Here is a 25,922-nt window from a genome sequence, read left to right on the forward strand (position 1 = left end):
GTTCAGTGCATCTAAAGCCACTGGATTTGCTACCTGGATCTCCAGAGTCATTGGATGTCTTTTCACTGAAGAGAAATAGCTGCTGAGTGCTGATGGATGGCAGCTGGCCTCTGCAGCAAATCAAAACAGGGTGGGAAATGAGGGGTGGGTAGTGCTTGGCTGATCAGTAGCACTGACCGTAAGGAGCTTAAAGAAAAAGGAATCATCTTAGAGTGGCTGTAACTTGCGGGAATTCAGGATGTCTCACTTGTGGCTGTAGTGAAATCTCTCTTGCAGCTCTTGTTTTTATATCCTTTGTCCTTTGCCTTGCTGTTAGGGTTGGGCCCTTATTTATTTATTTCCTCCTCTCGGCAGCTGCAGTGCTCAGACTGGAGGGCTTCGATGCTAACAATGCACTGCCTGCTGCCAAGAAAGGAGGTATTTGCATTCATTTTCACTTTCTTACTCTGAATACAAAAAACAAATGACCCCCCTGCGGTCCCACTGAGTCCTGCCTCCCCTCAGATGTAAATACATGTGTCAGTACGTGATTTAGAGGGCTTACTGGTGGTGGGATACAGACATCAGCTTCCCAGGCAGGTAGTAGAAGTGTCCTTATTCTGTTAAATGAAGCAATTTTACAGTAATCCAGAATAGCCATGTTAAATATGATAATTGGAAAAATTACTAGTAATAGGTTTCATAGCAATTATTTAACAGATTACATCTTACTCTTTACTCATATTTTTCCTGAATGATTTCCTTTTTCCTCAAAATTGCAAACTGTTCATAGTGATCACATCTGGAGCAGCCTGTGTACAGAAGAAACAAATTGTTTGTGTTTATCACTCTTCAGCAATGCAAGAATAAGGAATGAGAGACTTGTTTGAAGCCCCTACAAGTGCAGCCGTCAAGGTGTGGAGCTGGGTGGTGGGTGATTCCTGTGTAGATGTAAGTTAGGGGTGGGCAGTAGAAGAAGGAAATCGGAGAAGCCCAGAGACTGAAACTGCAGGGGTTTCATGTTGTAATATATTGATTAAATCAGGTATCAAAAATAATCCTATTGCTGTGACAATGGGCTTTAAGCTGAAAGAGAGGAGGTGTAGATTAGATACTGGGCAGAAGCTCTTCCCTGTGAGGGTGCTGAGGCACTGGCACAGGGTGCCCAGAGAAGCTGTGGCTGCCCCATCCCTGGCAGTGTTCAAGGCCAGGTTGGACACAGGGGCTTGGAGCAAGCTGCTCTAGTGGAAGGTGTCCCTGCCCTGGGACAGGATGATCTTTAAGGTCCCTTCCAGCCCAAACCATTCTGTGACACTTGTTTTTGTGTGTCTGCTCAGTTTTTAGTAAGCCTCTTGTCCTGATTCAGAGCACCACGTAGAAATCCACAATGCCATGTTTTTTTAATGCATTAAATGATCTACAGTGTGTTCCTTTTGTGGTGAAACCCCACTGCCTCAGCATGAAGAGTGCACAAGGATACATGTGTCTTTGTTTAATTCAACATGTTTTCCTCTTTCAGTCTGGAAATAGGACATTTTAGCTCTTCAGTCACCACCGCAGCAAAGTGGTTCAGGGTGTTAGAAAGGACAGAGAGGGTGAAGGCAGATGGTGCATCACTCACAGGTACACGCTTCAGATGTAGACACATAAAGCCCGTTTGCTGTTCACCAGCAGCTCTCACAGATATGTGTGTCTTGAAGAAATCACACCCAAGGAAGCAGATCCCTTTAGTTGTGAACTGTCCCTCTTGTGTGCAGCTTGGGACTGGTTTTGTCTCCTGAAACATCAGTGTAAAGAATCAGAGGGCTAAAGAAGATGATAAATCTGCTGGTATTGGTTTGGAAATAGCAGATAACCTCCAGTGTGGGGTTTTTATCTGACTGTGGTGAGAGAGGCAGGGAAAAGACACTTGAAAGCCCACAACAGGGTAGCCTGTAGGAGCTTTACAAATTGATTCAGATGTTCCATTCAGAGCCGAGATTTGATACAGGGTGACGGAATCAAATGGCTCAAGATAAGCTTTCATTGATTTTTATGGTGGGAAATCTATACCTGCAGAATCAAACGGAGGTTATGGTGTAAGATCTGCCTTTAAATCTGGCTTTGTTTTGTGCATCTGTGCTTTTAAAAGCACCTCTTTTTCTCTGTGCCTTGAATGGCTGCTTCTGCTTCCCTTGTGGTCTGAAATCCAGGAACTCGTGCTGAAATGTTGACAGCTTAAGAACGCTTTTACCCGTGTAATATACATGGTACACACACAGGGCTTCAGCGAGCTGTTCCTTGTGGGGATGTGCTGTGGTTTGGGGGGCATGGTGGCTGTGTCCCCTGCCCGTGGAGCTGGTCCCCGTGGGGCGCAGTGGGGGACGCGCCTCGTGATGCTGCTCCAGAGTCATAAACAAACCATCACGTGGCTGCACAGCCCTGCAGAGCAGCGTGCCGGCAGCGAGGGACAGCCACAGCACTGTCCTCACCGGATTTCCCCTCCGATGCTGGTGCCCATTGGAGTGTTTGGGCATGAGTGCTGAATGAAACAGCACAGGGCGCCTTTCTTCTTCAGCTTTTCCATATTTATCTTTTCACTTGCGGGGTTTAGGATGCACAGAGAGTCTCTGAACCTGTGAGAGGCTTCTCTAAACACAGGTGCTTGCGGTGCAGCCTGCTTTTATTTCTTGACAGAAATGTTAGCAAGCACTGTGCACTTGCTTCCACATGAGGGAATGCAGAGGTGCAGATAAAATAACCATTACACTTCAGATTTTCAAGTGGTTTATTCAGTGCATCTTCCCTCCCCCCCGTTTAACCAATAGAGGTTTTGTTAACATTTGATTTCTCTGCTTGCTGGCATGTTGTTGGTTGCCCAGCGAAGCTGTGGCTGCCCCATCCCTGGCAGTGTTCAAGGCCACGTTGGACACAGGGCTTGGAGCAACCTGCTCTAGTGGAAGGTGTCACTGGCCGTGGCAGGGGTTGGAACTGGATGAGCTTTAAGGTCCCTTCCAACCCAAACCAGTCTGGGATTCAGTACAGTTCCTTAGACCCACTGTGAGCCTGGTGGAAGCCACAGCAGGGATTTGGGATGATTCTTCGGACCAGTCTGCTAACCCTGGATTGTGAATGATTAGACTTCAAAAGCATTTAGCTCTAAATGTAATTATGGCTCAATTTCTTTGTGTCGAGTCTTTTGATTTACAGTGTGCATGTTATAAATGGGTAATATACTGCCCATAAAACAATATACGTTGCAGTACTTCATTAAGAACATAACTTGGATCATGAGATCAGACTTACAGCTGAATACGTCTTAGCTGTAATCTTCGTCTTTAGACACTGGAGCTCAGCAATCCTTCGGTTTGTTGGATGCGTGTCAGCGTTGCTGATTTATGAAGCTCAGCCTGATCTAAACCAGCAGAAATTAGATGTGGGCTTGCATGAACTTTGTAGCTTCTTATTGATAGGGTTGCTATTAGACTGTATTGATGTTTGGAAAGTACCAAATTCATGATGATACCTTAGTAATGGATTGTAGGGAACAACTCATGGGGTTGTATTTTTAGGAATCTGGTGTATGGAGGAGGCTTGGAGTGATTTAAGAGACTGCAGAGCATGCAAGGATACATCCTGAAGGATAATGTAGGCCAAGAGGAGGAGCAAGGGAAGAGCTAACATTCAGCAGGAGGTGGTAGATTGAGCAGGATGCTGTCCTCATCTGCCCAGAGATGGGACAGACGTGAGCAAAGCTACATGCTGCCATGCAAGTGAGATGAAATCTGAAGGAATGAGAAACCAGCCAAGGGCCTTGTGGATTTGGAGAGTTTCTTTTAAGTTTAGCTTGGCAGATTTCAAACTACTCTTAAAAAGATGTTGGTTTCCAGAGACATTGCTATTAAGTTGTTTGTGCTGAGCCTATTCTTTTTTTTTCTTACCCATTGCACCAAGAACCACAAAATGCTTTTGAAACCCTCTTTTCTCAGAGGTACTTTGTGCTCAGGAACACATTAACCTGGTAATGTCATTCTCTAAATGATAGTTTTTAAGCCAGATACACTTGTTCATTTTAAAGGCAGTTTGGAAAAATCTCCCTAGTTACGATGAGATGGTTTGGATTGTGTCCCAAGCTGTGCAGCTGTGGGCAGGTCATGCAGACCCCAAGTTCCTTATCGGTGTCATTGGTGAAATCCTGTTGCTTCCTCACTAGTGCATAGAGCAAGGCAGGTAAGTCCACCACTTACCATGGGGTACTTGAACACTCATGGCTGAGCGAATCCAGTCATGACTGACAGTGGTTGTGTAGTAGAGGTTGTATCAGACATTGAACAGTGGGGACCAGAGGTAAAAAGATGGGGATTGTGTTTCTGAAGGTGGCTGAAGTCTGTGCGTGTGCCTGTCTCACAGTAGAAGAGGCCCCCATCTCTCTTCAGTAAGCATGACAAGCAGAATTGGATTAACCTTTCTTTCAAGTGCCAAATTCGGCAGTGATATCTCATTAAAAGCAATTATTGGCATGATGTTAATTCACAGACATTCAGTGGTGGAAGCCTGTAAACTTGCCCAGGTGGCACCATCTGCATCTCTGATTAAGAAAACAGGAGGATGAAACAAAACAACATAGTTTAAATGAGTGAAATTAATTTGTAAACCCATTTGGCTTATTAGTTAAAAAACTTCCAACACCCCCCCCCAGCCCTTGAGTTAAGATGTCAAAGACAGAAACTGTTGGGAAAGATAACTTTGTGTACATTTTCCTTTAAGAATCCCAAGATTCTGTTTTCCATCTTCTTTACTACTGCAATTTAGAATACTTCTTCCAGCTCAATATTCCAGTTAAGAGGTGTGCTGATTTGCATGGGTCTGCCGTGTATCACCGTAAAGCTGTTGGCTCAGTGCTGTTCCATCCCACAAGTCTCCCTTCTTCCCGTGATGAAGATGGTGATATTTGTTGTCATCCGTTAAGGTCTGCAGAATCCCCACCAGCATATCTTTGTGTTTGATATTACAAAGGTAGTTTGCATTTCAGACTAAGCTGTGATCTACTCTCAGAGCTGAAATGTCTCTTTCTTTGTGGTTACTGACATATCCACTCGTAGAACCTTTTGCAGATAGCCCCTAAACAAGCTGATTTCTAAAATGTTTCTAAAAGGTAATTTTGCTTCTGCTTTGTCTTTTTTTCTAACGGTCTGACGAGAAAATACTTGAGCCTCAGGTCCCCTGAAGAGCGTTCTGTAATCCCGTGCTGAAGTCTGTAATTCAGGGCTTGTTACATTTTAAAAGAAAATGAGTATGTTCATGTAATGTAGTGTCAGGGGCTTCTGCATATCAAGACAAACAGCTTCTATTCCTCAGTCTTTTGCTGCAGCCTTGAGTAACTCATTATTTCTTACCACATCTCTTCCTCCCCCTGCTTTAAAATGGGCATCGAAAACAACCACTCGATCAGCTTTCATGCTTTGTAAAGCATTTTGAGAACTGCTGATTAAAAAGCACTGTATAAATGTGAAGTATATATTTTTCTGTTACTAAGCAGCCATGAAGTTTAATTTGGAGGAGCCAGGGCCAAGAAGCTGATGTTGGTAGGAGCAAGCTCTTTAAAACCTGGGAAAGGGAAGGTTTATCAAGTGAACTATTAGTTGAAAAGCACTTCCCAGGAAAGGTATAAGTGGATTAAAGCTTCCCTTATGGGGAAGGACATGATGTGGGGAGGAGGAGGGAGTAATTAGTCACTTTGGAGATCCTTCTGTAGCAGTTAATCTCCAGCGCCAGCATGGCCACCAGTGGATACTACATCCTTAGGGATGATCTCCGAGAAGCTGCTTTACTTTGTCATCACTTTAACAAGCCACGGTGCCTAGATAAAGTGCACCAAATGAATCTGGGAAATACTTAAGCTGAAATATGTATTAAGGGTAGTAGTTAGCCCAACCCCCTTACTTTTTCTTTGTGTCATTTCTAATTCATAAAAACAAACCATAGAAAACCCTTGAACTTTGTGCAAGAATCTGTTGCTCTGTAATTTGCAATTTAAATGATACTTCTATATTTGACTGCAGGCAAAATCAGCCATTCTATTCTCATCCAATTTAATGCTTTTAGTTTTGGGTGCGTGTGTGGGACATCCTGGAATACTAATTATTTTTCCCCCTCCTTGTTTCTTGTTTCATAACCATCATAAAGCCTGGTTATTTTTAATTCCCTTTTGTTGTTTTTTAAGTGAAAGTTCTGTCTGCAAACTTGGGTTTATATTGTATGTATGTTTCTCTGGACATCTGTGATTTGTATTTATAGACTCAGTATGATTTTGAAATGGTGTGTTCAGGGTAGCATTTGCATTGTTACAGAAAACTTTATTCGATGCATATGGAAGAGTAGGTTCCTATAACTGCAGAGAAGGCAGGGCATTCCTGCTTGAAATAGAGGTAGTTCCATTCATTGCTTCACTTTGCAGTCATTCGGAGAGAAATGCCATTTCTAATGATGGAATTGGAAGGCCTTTCTGGAGTTGAGTGTGGTCTTGATGGCAGTACTGCTTTGTCCCTCTGTGGCTGGCCAACACCAGCCACTGGGCTGCTTTTATAGTCACGAGTATCTGGGTGATAGAAAAACTTTGTCACATTTCTCAACATCAGCATTAAATGTTTCTGGGGATGATATGATACCGAATAACCCTAGCGTAGCCAGAAATACTTCTGTTCTTGGTCTGCTTTGTGTGTTGTAAATGTGCACCTAAAAGACTTATGAACGGCATGGCTGGCATGTTCAAATAGTAGAAGGAGGAGGATGCACTTCTGAATAGTAAAAGAATGGTGGATCATCATGAGGAGGTTGAAAATGGGAAGCATGATGATGCTTTCACCCATTTGACCTCTATAACCAGAGATATTTGCAGTTATTGGCTCAAGGAGACCCGTAACTGGTAGAAAAGGTAATTTTAATCTTGTTTACTGCAGTATTATTGAGAAGTAAAGCTTAGAATTCATTGGATTTTCCATTTGTGTTTGTAGGTGTCCCATAAATCTAATAATTCCTAAGGTAAACATGGTTGTGAGAAGTCTTCACAGTCTGTCTGCAGTCTGCACAGAGAAGCTATAAATACTTTTATTACTGAATTGTATAGTGCTTGTTTGTTTTGGGAGCCTGCGTCTTCTCCTATAGCTAATGCTACCCCTCTGCAGAATAAATGAAGTGCTTAGTGGAATTTTGACATTAAAAGAGAATTTAGAAGAAGCCTAGAAAAGGGTCAGTCCAAGCAGGATGCTTTAGTGGAAGAATATCTGTGCTTTAATTACTGCAACATAAATGTTTTTAATGGTGTAAATACAAGGGGGTTTTATAGTTTCAAAAGATAATGCTAAGCTTTGCTGTATTCAGTTCTTCAAAGACCTTTTTATAGTTTTCCTCCCTGATTTTGATGGATGAAAACAAATATTCCATACTTAAATCCTTCCCTCAGAGTGAACTTGAGGTGCTTGGCATAAATTTAGAGCATTTTTCTTCTTGTTAAGTAGGAGGAGTTTTTAATAGCTTTTAAAAGTTTGTCTTCTCTACGGGTACGCAGAATGATGGAAAACAGTTAGACCCATAGCACTGCTGCTGAGATGGGGAGAAGCACAGGTTCTGTTTATTCCTTGAACATCTGACTCATCGGCGTTGTCTGTTCATCTTGACAGCTTTATTTCAAAGCAATGAAAGGTTGAATAAACCGGGAGGAAAAATACTAGCAGCACTCTCTGCAGCGAAGACTGACCCTGGGCTGAAAGGGGAGGCCAGTGCTTCCCTTCAGTGCCTCAAATGGGAACTGAGCTTGCCACTGGTGCCGCTCAGCCTTTGCTGGGATGACTTCAGCCGTGGCACGTTGGTTCAGGTTATTGTAATTGCTTGCAAAACACGTTCAGGGCTCTCCCCGTGCTGGTACTTGTCCTGAGCAGATGTAATGTGTAACATGCACACAAAGCAGACACCGAGTACCATGAGGGTTTAAGGTAATGTTGCTTTGTTGCAAGTACCTGTGTCTTCAGGTGCTTGTGTTCAGGTTACTCTGCTTGGCTTTCAGTTATACTGAATGAACCAAAATACATCTTTGTTGACCTCTGCCCTTTTTTCCTTCTGAAATCTATTTTGCTTTATTAGGGTGATGGTGGTGATTTTTCCTTCTCACATAGAATATTCTAAGGGAAAAGTTATTTTGCTAGAGGAGAAGTTCCTCAGTTTAGCTAAACAGATCTGGGTCTGTTGGTCACTTACTTTTCTGGTAATGTTTTTTGTATAGTAGGTATGGAGGCCTAATCTTTTTAAGCACCCTCCAGATCCTGCCACATTTTCCTATGTGAAGCATGTAGATCCTCAGATAAATTCTGACCTTGAACATAGTCTGAGTCCTCAGCAAGTACGAGCTCAAGTACCGCAATGGATCACACTCCGTGAGAGTCAGACCCCGATCCCAGGGACCACAACATGTTCTGAATTTGGAAAATCTGCCTGTGTTGTTTTCTCCTGCTTTTTATATAAATATTTCTATTGAATGTACACAGGAACTGCAAATTAGAAACAGTTTCTGTGCCCCGCAGGTGCCTGCAACGTGTTAGAACCCCATCGATTACGAGGCACCTCTGTCGTGGCAAAGACAAGACTTCCCCCAGGGATGTATGAACTGGTGCAGTGGGTGTTTTCTGTGGCTTGTTTTGTAGTGGGGTTTTTTGTGTTTCTTTTTGTTCTCTTAAAGATGAGAGATGGTTGGGGAAACGTTGGGACATTGACACGAATTGCGAGTGTCACCTGGTCCTCATTCATATGAAATCCATCTTTTCCCTCATTTCGCTGCATTTAGATACTTGATACAGACTCTCTCTGCCACCCACCTGACGTCTGCAGTGTGCCAGCATCACTGGACACAGTGTGGTCCCGGAGGGATTTGGGGTTAAGTTTGAGGGTTTTGTCTCCTATTGATTCCAAGGGGCTGATGAACAGCCTGTTAGGCTTTGTTGTAATGACTTGGATGTCCCTGGTGCTTCTGGTGTGTCTGTAATATAGGTGGCTGACGGAACTGCTTGCAGGCGCTGCTAAAATAAATAGGGTAAGTGTGTAGCAATAGCAATATTTGGGCTGTAAATGGGCTGGGGCTGTAGACGGTGTATCAGTAGCATCGATACACAATCCAGTGCCAGTTAGGCATGTAATTGCACAGAAATGGCCTCTAATACCAGTTTGAAGAAGAGCTGCCAAAACCACAGCGCTCAAGGCCTCTCCCTCCCGAGTTCGGCCAGTGCTCGAACGAAACAGCCCCCAGTTTGTTCCTCCGGGACACAGGCCTGCCTTGTTAGGAAATCGGTGAAGTTTGGGAACCCACAATACCTCACATAGCTCTGTGTACAGTAACGGAGGGTGGAAATAGGGCCATAGGCATGAGCAACCAGACGAGTTATAAATATAGAATACTCTCTCAATTCCAGTTTCGTTAGTCATGGGAGGACAGTGAGAGTTTTATAAACTTATAAGGAATATACAAACAGTTCTGAATTTAAAATAACTCTGTATAATTTTTTTAGTGTGTGAAAAGAATATTCTTTTTCGAGACCATCCATGTAAGTATCTGCTATACACAGAGCGTAAGGAGCTGCGTATTTATATGTTCATGTGAATGTGACTTGTAATGACAAAAAAAGGTACCGGAGAAGAAAAGTGTAGCTCTAACGTGCCAAACTCTAGCAGAAACAGAGTGGGAAGCAGCATGCTTCCCGCTTTGTGCCTCTATCAAAAACATGAATCCCCCTTTTTTCTCTTTAATAAATGCCATCTGATGCAGTCTCCAGCTTCAGAGCAGCCGGGCAGTGCCGCTGAGCTGGCTTTGCTACAGCCTGGAGCCCTTTGTCAGATCCAGTGATAGAGCTCACCTTGACTGTCCTTCCTATAAATAAATAAATAAACCTGGCTGGTACTCCCTAATCTGGGCACAAAACCTTACTACAGGAAAGGATTTAGAAAGACTGAAGCAATGCCATTATTTTTTTCCACTCATACTAATAGGAATTCCTCAAAAGCATGTTCATGTGTGTAAGCAGAGACAACTCGCGCATCCAAGTATTAACTGAGTATTTGACTACATGGCCAGGAGTGGTGTGCGTGCCATTTGTCCCGTGGGTACATCTGGGTGATGGTGTAGTCAGGCATGGTTTTCCTCATTCAGTTTATTTTATCAGTGTGTTGGAAGAACTGAAAAAGTTCTGTCTTGTACCAGAGGATGGTTTTAAAGGCAGTGGATTAGGTGCAGGCTGGATGACATAATGTCATCCCCCACTTGGGTTAGAAGAAAACTCTGAGCAAATCCAGATGATGTTCCCATCGGTGCCCCTCACTGACCCAAGTCACCTTTTTCCAGTGTCTTCTGATTCCAGAGTTTCAGTCCTTTGGCTCGAGCCAGCTGGGGATTCAGAGCTGCTGAACTTGCAGCTTGGGGCTTTCTTTGGGTTCATAGCAATGCTCAGTGCCCCTATGGATTGGGAGCATCCTTGTGTCTGTCAAAGCCAGCTCTGCATCCCGGTTCTGCATCCCAGCTCAGCCTTTTCTAGCCACAAACTGTTCAGTGACCCACAAGCAAACAGGCAACCACTGCTGCAGTTTTGTTCTTTGGAGATCAGACCACAGGATGGAGTTAAAAGTTCATGTCCAGACAGCTCAGGATGATTTATAGACTATGAAAGCAATTTCAGTGAGGTCTGGAAAGATACTCAGTATTGTCCCTTTTCCCTCTGAAATGCTTCCACCACAGTCATGGTGTATGGGGAGGAACTAATTTTAGTACAGATTTCAAGTCAGTTGTATCATTTCTGCTGTAAATTTGTAAAAAATGCATTGAGAGATGGGTTAGTGCCTGATCCTACAGTCTGCTTTTGGGTCCTGCAAACTCTGGAACCTTCTGCATTGCCTCTGTGTTTCTTATACAGCCTGAGAATGAAAAAAAGCCTATTCCATGATAATTAAAACCAAGGGAAGAGCTCACCTTTAGTTGTGGATCTCAAGAGCACAACCTGCAGTTGCTGTCAGATTTGCTCTCTTGTTTTTCTGGAGTCGTGAAGGAAATGCTTTGTTTAATTGTTTTGAACACAGTTGCCTTAATACTGCTTGAAGTGATGCTGATCTTACCAGGATGCCTTCACTTGCAAAGGGCAAGTAGCATAAGTGATGATTAATTTAGAACAAATGCACCCACACGTCTCTGATAACTTCTCAAGCCATCAGTGTTCTCGCATCCTTGTTTACCCTTCCATTGTAATGCTTCTCTTTTCCCAGGTTCCTAAATACCTAGATCTTAATCCTGGTTTCAGTGGGCTGTCTCACTAGCAGGTGAACAGCTTGAAAGAACTTCCTCTGTAGTAAACCAGATGGAATGTTCTTGCTCTTTCTGGCTGTTTCCTCAAGTTTTCATCTTTGTGCCGATTAAAACTCAACTGTATTTGTTGTTAATGCAGGTATCCTCATTGGAAATGAGCAAAAACTTTCTATGTTTCTCTACTGTGTGTAATATAAACATTACTTTTACTGAAGCTTTTCATTTTCCCCTTCTTTTTTAATGTAATTAGCTTTTGGCTGAAGAGGCCTCGAAGATGAGCATTATGTTTCATTGCTTGTGCTGGAATGGTTAAACCTGTTGATGGGCTTCATGCATAGATGCAAAGAGCATTCCTGAACTGAAGCAGGAGTTGAATCCTTCCAAACCAGTGACTTTGGTTTTGCCCAAGATTAAACTGCTGTTATCCTGCAGCATTAAGAGAACTGCATAATTTAGCTCGGTGTGATAATGTTATCAAACTGTCTTCCTTCTTTAGAATAAAGCTGGAATGTGAACAGTATTCTTCCTCCAGCTGGGGTTTTGCCAGGAGATGACTGACCAGCACTCTTTGCTTGCAGTATATCAATTAAATCCTGTAAATCTTACTGCCTTACACTTGCAGCATTTGGAAGACAGGCAGATTAAATCTAGTTTAAAGCAACAGCAAGCAAAAAAAAACAATATATTGCTCATAATCTGGAATGGAAAGAAAGATAATTTGCTTCAGAGCATCCTGCAGCAGCCCTTTCCTTATGTGTTACTGAAGAGTTGGGGAACTTCAGTTGCCCCTTTAGAAATGCAAACACATTTGTGACCATGAGTGGTGGGTGACTGGAGTCCCATCCCCACTGGCACCACCGTTACCGTTCTGATTTGTAGCTTCCAGTGGGAAATTTCCCTTTTCATAGAGGAAGCATTTCTAGAACAGTGCACTACTGATGGTGAAACATTCCCAACCGCTTTGTTTACTCAGTGTTGCAGATAGAGTAGAACTGGCCTGAATGCCTTAGATAGCTGCTTGTGTATACGCCTCAGTTGGGTTTGTTTATGTTCTGAATTAATACTGGTGTGGAAGGGACAAAACAGACTTGTTTTTTTCCTCTTTCTCTCCAGTGCCAGCTGCAATGATGCCAGTCTGGGTTGTGCTGGGCAACATAAACTGTTTTGAAAGAGAATGCAATTCCTGCTGCCTGGGTTTGTCAATAAGCCGTGTTTATTTGCACCTTCCTCGTCGTTAGCATTACGCACTTTGGAGCAAATGGAGTAACTGTGCTATCTATGGGTTCCTGTGGACTGTGGTCTGAGGTGGTTGTTTTCTCTGCTCGGGTTTCCATTTGCTCTAATTTCGGTGTGATGCGAGTAGCTGTAACGCTGCTTGAGCTTTTAGCAGGGTTGATTGCTTCACTTGCACAAGACCCGAAGGGATGGGAGGTTTTACAGTGCCAAATAGCCTCCCCGAGTCCTCCAGTCACTGTAAATGAAATGGATTTAGCACGCATATTATGTATTACAACTAGGAAGCCTGGAAGCTGTGTTTTGAGATATTTTCTGGGGTAAAGAATGAATTATAGATGGCCAAAAGGGCACGTGTCATCAGACTCCTCTGTACCTAGCTGAGATATATTTTGGGTTGTTCCTATTGTTGGTTCTAGTAGGCTGCTCTGTTGGGTTCAGCTGGGAGGGAGCAGGTAGGTTATGCTGAAGTATGTGTGTGTGAGGAATTACAAACCATACCATGGCCCCTCAGCGCTGTGCTGATGTGTGTGAAATGCTCTACCTGCTGAAACTGTTCTGAGGGGAACAGACGTTGAACCAAGGAACCAGTAAAACTACGGGGCATGGAGTACCTCACCACAAGTGTGTTCCAGCAAAGTGGTCGTTACATGGAATGATGAGTGTTTCTTCTCTTTTTACTGCCTCTGAGAGCTTCCAGGTGCTGAGTGGTGTTGGGCTTTCTTCTTCCTAACCTATCTTGGCTCCTTTCTTCCGCTTCCTTTGCTCTGGAATCATCTACAGGTGCTTCTATCTGAGCAGTTGGATCCAGCTGCTGCACAACTGGCTATACAGGCATTCAGTGCAGCATTGGCTTTCAGCCAGAAAATCCTGAGGAAGAGAATGCAGGAGTAGATTCCTTTATCAGTCTTTCATATGATTAAAAATTGAGCCGTTAGTGAGCTGATGTCAGGTTGGGCAAACCCTTGAAGTTATTTTGAGGTTCTGGATGCTTCATCACACCTACCCCTTCACTTAGGGGGTATGGTGTGCAGCATCTGGGACACACTGAAATACCAAGAAGCAGGAGACCAAAAAGCTTTGTGTGGAAGCCAACCAGATGTACTTAAACTTCAGCTGGATTTGTATGGTGGGAAGAAAAGAATTCACAGAACAACTTCAAGATCCTTGGGAAGGTCTGCCAGATGAAATGGGCTGGTAACGACTAGGATGTAAACGTGGAAACACACTACTAGTGAAATGATGTCAAGTCAGATACAGCCTTGCAGGCTGTGGACTTAATGCTTTCTTCTTGCTTCTTGGTGTAAGTTTGTGTAGGCCTATCCAAATATTTTACTGGTGGGCTTGCCTGTGTACGTACTAGAAGTTTAAAGAGGAAGGAGATGATCACTTTCAAGTCCTAGCATCAGTGCTGGGTTGAACTGAACCTTTGAGATCTGGCAGTTAATTTCAATAGCTGCCACACTTTGTGTCTTAACCTGATGTGGCAGTGGGGTTTTCCTTCAGGATTTCCACTGAACTTGAGATAACCAGTTTTAGAGTGGGGAAAACAGTTTAAAAAACAATACACCATCGTTAGTATGCTGCTAATACGTGTTTCTGTAGCAAAATATTTTATACAACTGCTCTTAAGGGGTGTCTTCAGTTCTTTGCAGATGAGTTGTACCCATGTTTCTGTGATCGGAGCACGTTACTGCATGCATTTAATATGTGTATTTCCTTAGTGCAGCCTTTATTCTGTACTCATTTGATTCTAGCCCTGGCTGTGAATCACTGGAGCTGGATTTTCTGACTAATGTTTCTCTAACCTCTGTTCTCACCATGTACTGGGCAGAAGTCAGATCCTGTATAGGCTGCCTGAGCATTTGCAGTCAGCTGCTTGAAAGAACGTACCAAAGTTTAGACCATTAAAATGCAATACTTCAAAAATTGTGCCATGTAGAGGGATTAACAACCAAAAATGACTGCTTTTTTTCTGTTTTTGTGGATAAATCTAGACAGCTAATTTTTTCAGTAGTTGGCCAGGAGAAGATGCTCCCTTCCTCCTTTGCTTCCTTCTCAAAGCCAGGCTTTTCCGTCTCCTTTTCTCTCTGAAACATTACTTTGTGAAGGATGCTCCAAAAGGCAGGAGCAGGATGAAAAAGGAAGGAAGGCTCAAATAGCGTTTTACAAGGAGAGAAAAAATCCTTAAAAAATATTTATCCCACATTTGGCAACCTTTTGCTTGCCCACATGTGACTGGCGCGGGGCCATCCTTGGCAGGGGCCAGAGCCTCGGCTTGCCAGGAGTCTTCCTCTTCTGGCTGCGTTTTCCTTCCCTGTAACTGATTGTTTATGCACCTGATTTCTCTGTTTCAGTGTTGCTGGAGTCAGGGCATCTGGGAGATGATAAGAACACTTTGTCTGTCCTAACTGTACAATAGCCATGATGTCAACGCGGAGTGCTTGCAGCCAGCTTCAGCGTTGAGCGTGCCTCAAATAGCAGGGAGGTATTAGATGTCAGACAAACTTGCTACCACCTCCTTAGCATGAGGCTGTCCAAAAAGGAGCTGCTGTAAATACAGAGAGATGATTTGTTTCTTGGGTTTTTTGGAGAGTTGTGTTTGAGGATTTCCCAACCTTGCTTTGTGTTTGCAATTTTGGTTTAGCCTCTTGGGGATTTTAATTGAGAATAATGAGTCTCTGAGTCAGATTCTCTTGGAGCTCCTCTTATTGGTAAGATCTTTGCATTTAGTTTTAAACTATCTCCTTTCTGTGTGTCAGGTGTGAATCTCATTTGCTCAGGAGGTGAGCAGCTTGGAATGAAGTATTTTGCTTTCTTTGCATGTGATCTTAGTATCCTAACAATATTTGGAGAATCTCTTGGATTTTGTTGGCAAGGAAAACTTCTCATTTGAAGAAATCAGGATGAAGCATGGATGTTCAAAGAAAGTTCTGTTGTTGGTTTTGCTCCAGTAAATTTATTTGTGGCATTGGTACTTTTGTAATGTCCATCTCTGAAGATCTGTGATAATTCAGTACTTTCACTCCCTCAGTGTAAATGAACACTCTGGTCTAGTCAAGCCTCCATCATCTCTTTAATAAAGCCATGAAGGCGCTGAAGGGTCTGCCCTTCTCCAGGTCTTGCTTTGACTCCCTTCTTCCATGGCTGCTCTCCAAGGTCTCTGAAATTTTCCATGATCTTGGTCGCTCCACATGATGACAATGAAGCATTTTTTGCCCTTGTGCTTGTCAGCAGGGATTTGTTCAGGGGGTTGGGACTTTCTGTGTGCGGTCACCAGTCTCCAAGATGCAAGGCACTGTTGTACCTGGCTGATAAATTCTGTCCCCAGATATCAGCCCCGTATTTGCATATGTTTGTCTCTCTAATGTGCTCCCGAAGTCAACAAGTTATTGAGTGTATTTTGGGGGGGGTGTTGGCAATAGTATTTTGGAACTTGCATTTTAAATGCTTTGGTACAAATCTGGCAGCTCAGGTAGCACAGTTTGGGAGGGCAGGAGAGAGGATAAATGGGGCTGGATTGTAAGGCCAGACATTAGTAAGATTTAGTTGAGTAAGACTGTGATAACAGGGATATCTGAGGAACTGGCGTGTGAGGTGATAAGGCTTTGTATTGTTCAAAATACATCCTACACACAAATAACTTCATGTTCTACCTCTTCAGAGAAACAGGATACCCGTATTGTCTCCAGGCTGAAAACTATGCCAACGTTAGCAAGAACAAGGGAATAAATAGGACTGAGGGAAAAGCGAGATTGCTGAGCTTTGAACAAAATATCTTTAAAAAGGTTTCAGGAGTTCTTGAGACAATGGCTGTGATTCAGATGTTAACCCGAGTTTTGGAAACCTGCTTCCCCGATTGCCTTTTTCATGTGAACTTGTGGATGTTTCTCTACATCAATTTATATTTCTGTAGATGAGAGTCAGCGGATTTACCAGGAGATGCAGGGAATCCTGTTTCTACAGCAGGCTGTTCCTGAATGGCAGAGGCATGAAGGGAATACAAAAGTCTTTCCCAGCAATGAAATAAACTCAGTCTTTTCCTAATGTATTTATCTCAATAATTCATGCAGCAGCATTTGGGTTTTAGCAGGTTGTCTAGATGAAAACAAAATATTCATGTAGTTTATTGATACATGTAGTAATGAACTTGGTGGAGGCATAGGGGGCTGCGTGTGTTGTATTTCTTCCTAGGGCTTTGAACTGGAAATGTAGCTACCACATGAAAAGCGAGTTCTGGCACCCACTCAGAACAGCAGTCCATCTGCTAGCAAGATACACTGAGTTTTCAGTCCCGTAGCATTGGCAAATGCAAGTACTGTAAACCTTAAGGTGAGAGGCAGTCTGTGATGCCTTACTGAAGGTTGCATTGGGGCAGACTTTACTCCTTTTACAGCAGATGACTGTCAAAAAAAGGATATACACCTGCATGCTTGTTAATTTTTGTGTAAGGGTTTGGTGTGTATGGGTTTTTCCTTTGCCAGAGGGGAAGAAAACCAGCATCTTTATGCAGTGCATCATTTAGCAGTGATTTTTCTCTGTGTTCCTGCTCTCAGTTGTCTTACAAGGAGCTGGCTCTTCTTAGTTTGGCCTGTATGTGATGCTTGTGCTACCTGGGCAGGTGTCAGCCATCCTCAGGCTCCCACCTCCTTGTTCTCATAGTTTCCCTCTCCGCTCTTTTCCGCTTTTCTGCTTGGTTTCACTCCGAATAAATGAGTCTACAGGTACGGAGCAGTGGTGTTAACAACTCTTAGAACAGCAGTTATAATAGCAGTATGGGCAAGGAATGTGAACGCAAGCTGTCTGCAATGCAAGCTTGTTGTGATAGTGTGTGGCTACTTATATCCAAGTAACAGCACAGTCAGATGTTGTAAGCAGGTCTGTGGATAGTACTACATAGCTACCTGCTAATATAGGGGAGATGCTGTCAGGGTACTTGGGGAGTACCTGCAGGTGGGGTTTCCTCCAGGAAACCTATCTTAGCCATAATTGAATAAGGAGAATGCAGCTTCATGCCCAGATGCTTAAACTGACAAAGTTGAGTAGTGAATAAAATTAAGCAAGATCAATATAGAACCGTTTTGCTAAGAAATGCACGATATTCTGGTAGTTTTACAAGTGCTTTTCAAGGTGGACAGTACCTTAAAGCTGCAGAAAGTGGCTTCTTATAATCAAAACATGCCATAGGATGTCTGCATCCTGATGCAGAGCTATGAACAGGCTCTGCTCAGTGGCATTTTAAAAATGTACTTTAAAGTCCAGACTTTATTATATGAAGAGGGGGTGGTTGAGATTTTAGGGTGTTTAGTCCTGCATTAAAACACTGTAATTGCAACCCAAAAGATAAGCTGCAATGCAGTTCTTCTGTGGAACTGTTACAGTTCCATTAACGTTGTGTTCCTCCACAGGCTGGGCTCCGCTGCTTCCGTGTTCATTTTGGGATATGAACTTCTTTGCTGCTTATATGTGTTCTGCTCAGTCACTCAGTTTAAATGTCTTGTGGTGCTTTCCTTGGATCTCGCTGTAGTTATACTCCTGAAATCCTGAGTTATTGCTGTTATTAATGATGCTGTGTTTGAGCTCAGTTGGAAAGTGGAAAGCAGTTACTTAATGCAGACCAGATTTCCTATCTGTGCGTGCTTACAGAGCCCCTGGCACACAACCCTCATGGCTAAAAGGCCATACAGTGCAGTAATCAAAATGCTGTTGTTCTATAAATACAGTCCTGCCACTTCTTTTGATGCAGCAGTAGTGAGCTCGTCTGCTGACCATTCTCCTCTTTGCTTGTGTCTTCCAAGCTGCAGTGCTTTCACTTAAATCAAATGTCACCATAAACTTGCACTCCATTTTCTGATCCCTTTGATATTTTGTTCTCTGAATCCAGAATTTGGGGATAAGGCAGAATTCTGTTACATTCTTCAGGGGAAAACAGTAGCTCAGTGATTCCACAGTATTTGATCTGAATGATGATTTGATATTCTGTTAGACCTCATTGTGTGTACTTAAGCAGAATTGGGATTCTGCATTGGGGTCAACCTAACCATTTGAGCTACAGTATAGCAGTGCTTTAGTGCACAAGTGTCATTAAGCTGTATAAAGGAAGCCTGATTTCTTGCCAGTAAAAGACCAGTTTGAAGTACAAATAGGAAAGAAAAGAAATGCTTAGAAAGACAATAAGTCAGCACTCATAAAAGTAATGATAATACTAGGTCTGTGGAAAAGGTTCCAGTACTTGACTGCTTCCATTACCCTTATGTTGATCTTGCTTTCAGCAATTTTCCTTAGTATGTAATTGGTTCATATTATAAATTTGATCTGAGAAAATGGTATTTTCAGGCAACTAAAACTGAGAAAACCAGGCTTTATCAGTTTTACAGGAGTTGGTTCTTCTGCAGAGATTCTCTAGAGCCCAGGGAATGAAAGCACATATGTGCATGGATCAGGGTTTTTCCTCTAATGCCATTCATTGTATGTAACAGCTCTTGCTCTCTCTGTCTTGCAGTGTGCCCCAGCTCATGTGGCAAGCGAGCCTGTACAGACCAAAATGAGTGTTGCCACCTTGAGTGCCTGGGGAGCTGCACGGCGCCCGACAACAACACGGCGTGCGTGGCCTGCCGCAACTACTACTACGAGGGAGTCTGCATGCCCACCTGCCCTCCCAACACCTACAAGTTCGAGGGCTGGCGCTGCGTGACCAAAGAGTTCTGCTCCAAAGTCCCTGCCACTGAAACAAGTGAATACGAGAGGTTTGTGATTCACAACGACGAGTGTATGGCAGAGTGTCCCTCTGGATTCATACGCAACGGGAGCCAAAGGTAATGCACCTTCTGGGGAGCCCATCGGAGCTGTCACGTTTGAGTTTTTCCACCTCCTGTTCAGTGGCAGCTTGTGGTGCAAGTTGCATTAGATAGGAATGAGAACATACCATAGGGAATTGCATATCTTCCTGGTAAGGGCTTGCTTAGATGAATACCCCGCTGGAAGGTCTGTGTGTGGACCTGTGCGTTGTCAGTTCCCACTGGTTCTTCTGAAGGACTTGAGGAGGGCATTGTACCAGTACAGTGCAGAACCGGGTCTTCAGGTAGACTGTACATGGTGAAAGTGAAAACCCAGGAGCACAGGGTTGAAGGTTGGCTGATGACCATTATCACACAGAACAAACCATAGGAGTTACCTTGTTTTGCGTATTACTTGCTTTACGTGTGCTTGTGTGTTTATATTCTTCAGTGTATTTATTTCCCTTTTCTCACTATTTACAGAAGATAACAATGTTAATAAGGTAAAACCAAGATAATGTGTCAGCTGACAATATTATACAGAATAATTGCTTTCAAGAATGTCACTCACCTGCTCGTATTCTAACAGTTGGATTGGTGTGTGCTTATGATTGTCTTATATGGATGGTAGTTTTATCACGCAGCTTTAGTTGCCTGCTAACCCTTGGAAGTCGTGAACTTGGAGTAAAGGATAGCATTCATAGTGCTTCAGTACTATGCCAAAGAAAGTCTTTGTAGGCTATTCTAAGATGTTCAGATTTTGGAAAGGTGGTTGTGATGATACCTGCATTAGTTGTGGTTTTGTGCATACATGTGTGTCGTCCATCCTTTGGCTCACATCATAAGGCAGCCTTTAGTTGTCATTTGGATGTAGGCAACTTAATGCTGCCTTTGCTCCAGCCCAAATACTCACCTGAGGAATGTTTCTTTCGTTATCTCCTTGAGCTTGTAGTACCAGCTGTTTGAACCACTTACACTGAAGTGCATGGCCATGCTATCTTATCTCAGTGTTGTGCTCTGCTGCAAGGATTGAAAGGAGCTGTAACTCAAGGCTAGTGAATGTTTTGTTCCCTAAAGGTGGTGTTAACAAATAGTTGAAAATGGAGAGCGTTTCCAGCATTCTTTGTGTAGTTACTTGAATGCCCCTTGCTTGTGTCTGCAGCTTTTAGTGGTGTGTGGCATGTTATAGTGCAGGATTTTGAAACAGGAGCTTACTGCTAAGGAAAGGAAGCTGCGTCCTTTCATTGTTTATGCTTGAAAAAGTGCTATTATCAGTTTACACATGTCTTTAAGCTTCAATAGAAAGTTTATTTGAAGAGAATAAGTAGTAAGTCCCATGTTCATTAATGTTGTCATTAGAAGCCTTTGCCTATGGAGCTGGGTTTGGGTTTTCAGTTTTGTTTTCCCCCTCTAAAACGATCAGGTAGAATGAGCAATAATGAAAGAAGAAGGGAAATTCTAGAATAAACTGTAGAACAAACATAACCTTGAATTGGTGAAGACATTTACCAGGAGCAGTGGTCAAGGGCATGTTTCGTGCATCCATGAAGTGTCCAGTTTTGAGGTGAGGATGCAGACAGCGTAACATGGACCCTTGAAAAAGCTGCTGTAGCCAAAGGCTGGACTGGCCCGAGTTCTAGTTCCTTGAGTTTGGCTGCTAAAAAATGCTTCTGAATGCTTGTGAGTGTAAGCAGCAGGAGCAGTGAGCCTGTGCTTCAGTGTTTCCTCCAAGGAAGTTTGGGCTGTATGTATTGTTCTATAGGCACTGGTGGACCTGTTCTCTTTCCATCTGTATAATCCCTTTTGAACCTGCTTGGACTTCTGGCCCATCTCTCCCAATTCCTGTTGCAGATTAGTTTTGCCTTGCTTCAGGATACATCCTTCCATTTGTTTAAACTTGCTGCTTTAATACCTCTTAAACTATAAGAAATAGTGACTAATTCACTGCTTGCTTTCTCCACATCACTGATGACTGTGTGCTCCCACAGTTGTCTTTCCTGAGTTAAAACAGCCAGCATCATGGAATTCCCTAGTGCTGAGCTTCAGATGTTGGTTTAAGGGCATGGAGGCAGACAAGTTTACAAGAACTTGAACAGTATTTTCCCATCTCTGGTTCCTCGCTGGCCTATTTGTGGTGGTTGGGCCTGGATCATCAGACTTCACAGCACTCTGAGGCTGTCTGCATCGATTACACCCAGAAAGACCATCTTTCTCATTAAGTGAGAGTAAATGCATAAATGCAGGGGCACTGGGTTTTACCTGAAATGCCTTCAACTTTAGAAGGACCACAAAGCCTTTCAGGAGCTGCCAGGCAGTGGTTGTGGGTCCAGTCATTCCCTCCCATGTTGCTGTAAATGGAAGGGATGGTGTTCCAGCCTCTCTGGAGTCCAGTGGGCAAGGGTGCTCAGTTATCTGAAGCCCTCTGCAGAGATGCGGTTAGCTTCATTCTTGGAGCTGTAGAGGGAAATGTCTTTCAGAATTAGCAGCCCTAGCAGCTCTAGGCTCAGAGTTGTGTACTGTTGCTTATTTCCAGTCTCCTTTTCTTTCCCTAACAGCATGTTCTGCAGCCCTTGTGAGGGGCCTTGCCCCAAGATCTGTGAGGACGGGAAAACAAAGACCATCGACTCTGTCACATCGGCACAAATGCTGCAAGGATGTACGATTCTCAAGGGAAATCTGCTGATCAACATCCGTCGTGGAAGTAAGTGTTGCCCTCTGTTTATGAACCTCTGATAAAGCTGCTTTTCATATTTTCCCTTTTGTCTGTCAGCATAATGATAAGAACATTAAAAACTCAGCAAACTGTTTGCTTTCCAGTCCCATAGCAGTGCTCCTGTTTGATTTGGCCAGTGGTAGCACCATTCTCCAACATGTGGATGGAACAGGGATACAGCTACTGAGTTAAAGCTGCTATTTTCGTTAGCTTTTTTGGCAGGACAGGGAACCAGGATTAGGCAGTGGGATGAGCAGTAGTCCCAAAGGAATAATAAAGGCTGGGGAAGGTGGAAAAGTTGAAAATCCTTGCATCTGGGTAGGTAAATAACTTGTCTGCTACTAAGGCATGGCACTGTGAGACTGCCATATCCTCCCTTCTGAAGGTAAGGTGTGGTGTCTTGCTAAAACATGGAATCAAGGGTGCTGGGAACTCATATAAAGCCTAGCACTGTGCCTTTGGATGGTCATCATTAGTGAGCTGGCCACCTTTGTTGCATGTCTTGAACAAGCTCTGGATTAAATTTGTCAGAGCAGTGATTCATCAGCCAGGGAAGTGTTGACAGCTGATGAGCTCTTAAAAGCAGAGTAAAAGTCCCTGTTAGTTTTTATTGGAAATGTATCTCTCTATGGAAGGTCCCTTTTGGTTTCATGAATAAGGATGAATTGATACAGTTGATTCCTTTCTTCCTGCCTGAATGAAATCTTCAGGGTTTAGAAACAGCAACATGGATTATTTCACTCACGGTCCTACTCCTACAGGTACAGTCTTCCTTTATGGGAGATGTTCCAGTTATCCTGGGGCAAATGTGGGGGTTTATTGTCTTTTTTAAGTATTACCTTAGAGTGCTAATGGGCATCTGCTTCCTCCCATCTTATTTGGTATGGGAATCAACCATTGGTATTTGGTAATTGGGCTTCCTAGGTATCTTTTACGACTTCGGTTTGGCAGCAAACGCACCCCATAGCAGCTTCTTCCATCCTGGGTGCTTAAAACTTCCTCTAGGAACTGCAATGTAACTTTGCAGGATGATTACACCAGGCAATGGGCATGGGCCAGGAGTTGCTGGAGTTCAGGACTGCAAAGCTTGAGCCTTGTGAGGTGAGGTGTTGCAGACCTAGGCAGGGACAGGATAGTTCCTATGGAGGAGGCAGTACTGAAGTGCAGGGCTTGCTCTGTGGTCGTTCTAATAATTTATCATAGAAGATCACATTTAGTGAGCTGTGTGGCTCATGCTCCATGCATGGCACAAGGATATCATCTCTGCTGGTTCATCAAGAGTTTTCAGTTTTGTAGCCACAGCTTTTTAGGTCACTGAAAGCAATGCTTCCTGCCCCAAAGAAGACCAAGAGTGCATATCTTCAGCCTTTCATCTTCAGTCTCTGTTAACCAATGGAGCTTTCTGCCTGAGCTTTGCTCTGCAGCTGAAGAGCGATTCCAGTCTCATGGATATGTAAAAGGGTCTTTTCATCCCTTCTGGAATGCTGGCTCAACATTTGGTGCTGGCTTCATAGTTTGATGCCTATGGAAAAAGTAGGTATACCATTATGGAAAAGCAAGACTGGTTTTCCAACGTTGCTCTGTGGCTTTATTTTGCCCTTCCACCATCTGTCCACACAGGCAGTTGCTGCTGCGGGGGAGAATACCAGTGTCTCTCATTTTCAAAGGCAACAGATACTTTCTTTCCCTGAGCTAATGGTGCCTTAAGCAGAAGAGCAGTTACAGCTCTGAATTCTGCAATAACCAAATCACTGTTTCCTTGGTGTAGATAACATCGCCTCAGAACTGGAGAATTTCATGGGTCTGATTGAGACAGTAACGGGGTACGTGAAGATTCGTCATTCCCATGCATTGGTCTCCCTGTCTTTCCTGAAGAACCTGCGGTATATTCTGGGAGAGGAACAGGTGGATGGGTAAGTGTTCAGATACTTGTAGATGCAACTTCACGTTAATAGAAAGCCACAGAGAATAAATCTCCTGATGAACATTCACGTGCCCTTTATAGAATCTTCTCTTCCCCTAATGTGCAGCGTTTCTCTCCTAATGAGCACCACTGCACAGTCATTGCTCATTTGCATTGCTACCCAAATCAGCATATTAAACTGAATATATTAAGAGTAATTTTATGGTAACTTTGCTTTTCACTTCAGATTTTCTGGGGAGGCTCTTTACATTGATAAATTGTCTTAATTTATACAAACAATTGGATTTCCTTACTGTTGGCTTGTAGCAGAGTTTTATGGAGAATGTTGGCTGGAGGGAAACCTGAACTTTGCTAACAAGGAGTGCAACTGGAAGTGACCCAAGTAGTATGAAATAGGTTGCAAGTTGCAGTTGTTTGTGACTCCTTGAAATGCTGACGTTAAATGAATTCTCTGTTGAGCAGGAAAAAGACTGGTCAGGAAAAGTCAAGTTGTTCCCTTGAAATGTTTGCTCTGGTTTGTATTGCTTCTGTAATTATGATACTTTCTCGTATATATAACTCCTGTTTTCCTGTGATAGCAAGAGATAGTCAGAATCACAAAATGGTCTGGGTTTGAAGGTACCTTAAAACTCCTCCACTTCCAATCCCCTGCCATGGGCAGGGACACCTTACACTAGAGCAGGTTGCTCCAAGCCCCATCCAACCTGGCCTTGAGTTGAGACAAAAGTTTTAATCTCTGTGGAACTCACAGTGCTGAGGTGTGGCGATGGTCCTTCAGCAAACTGCCTTGTTCTTCCTATTCTTTAATCAAGTATCCATCCCAAGTTTAAACCAGGGTTCTCTGGGATAAATAAGTCTCCCTCAGTAATGACTGAGCTATTAAATGAAGAATTTTGGGAACTCACGTAAGAAAAGGTGGTGGGAGGGTCATGGGAAAGGTTGCTTGTGTCTGACTTGTCTTCCCTGGCAGGATAAAGTTACAGCATGAGGGATTCTTCGCAACCTCCCTCTTTCTCTCAGGCTGGTCTTTGGTCAGTCTTAAATTCTTAGCATGCCACCATCTGACAGAGCCAGTTAAAGGGCAGCTCTTCATCCTGCACTGGAGAAGCACGCTGTCTTAGGAAGAGCACTGGCTCTACGGGCAGTCTTGTTTCTAATTGCAAATATGGGAGGCTTGTCACTGTCTCGAGCACTATGGCTCATTCAGCCCACTTAGGATGTGGCCTGCTCTCATAGATATTCCAGTCATCGATTTTGTCTTTTCTTCTCTCCCCCTTGCTCTCTTTAAATTTGGGTTTAGCTTTGCGCTTCAAGTAGCAATTATGTTTATGGTACCTTGTGTGTCAGCAAGGAGAGTCAATAGGAAGGAAAATGGAAGGTTTTTAAATCAGACTCCCAAATAGAGGAGTAAATAGGTGCAGCTTTGAAGAGGAAAACAGGGCTGAGTGGGGGAGGTAAAATAGATCTATAGTAAAGAGCTACTTGTGCTACAATTCACCCTTGTTAGGAAATGACTGCAGTTACATACTTTGGGTCAGGGGCACTCTCCTTGCCTGGAACACACCCAGCATCATTCAGGCATTACCACAGCCTAAATAACCTTTTCAGAAATGCTTAGGTGGAAGGAGGCACCTAACGAGAAGAGAATGAGCTTGAACAATTACTTTGGCAGAGTTATGGACAACAGGGAGTGGGGTCTTAACCTGGGAAGTCCTGGGCTCCTGGAACAATGGCTGTTTATGCCACCATTGCCTTGGGGGGGAGAGAGGGAGGTTAATTTAGGATCAGTTGTAGTTGTTCATTACACAACTGACCCCACCACCAGCGTCCCTTTTTTATATTGACCTGGACTAACAAAAAAGGACTTCAGGATTTCTGTCCTCCTTATTCGTTTGCTGGTGCCTGCCCTGGTTATCACAGAAAATGGAAAGTTTAGAGGGAATTTATGTTGTTTGCAGAGTGGTCATTGCCTCTTTTGAACAC

At 43.4% G+C, this 25,922-nt stretch overlaps 1 protein-coding gene across 4 annotated transcripts in view; it reads left to right on the forward strand.

The window, feature by feature from the left end:
- IGF1R (insulin like growth factor 1 receptor) overlaps positions 1-25,922 on the forward strand; it is a 179,318-nt gene that overhangs the window by 113,033 nt on the left and 40,363 nt on the right. For all 4 annotated transcript variants that reach the window (XM_061446693.1, XM_061446692.1, XM_061446694.1 and 1 more), the window contains exons 3-5: positions 19,029-19,341; positions 21,858-22,003; positions 23,784-23,928. In XM_061446693.1, coding sequence (XP_061302677.1) covers positions 19,029-19,341; positions 21,858-22,003; positions 23,784-23,928 — 604 coding nt within the window. The remainder of the gene's footprint in view (positions 1-19,028; positions 19,342-21,857; positions 22,004-23,783; positions 23,929-25,922) is intronic.

This window comes from Pezoporus flaviventris, unplaced genomic scaffold (assembly GCF_033815535.1).
Source record: "Pezoporus flaviventris isolate CSIRO_AGI_PZ_B2104156 unplaced genomic scaffold, CSIRO_AGI_Pfla_v1 ptg000006l, whole genome shotgun sequence".
In the NCBI taxonomy this organism is placed as follows: domain Eukaryota; kingdom Metazoa; phylum Chordata; class Aves; order Psittaciformes; family Psittacidae; genus Pezoporus; species Pezoporus flaviventris.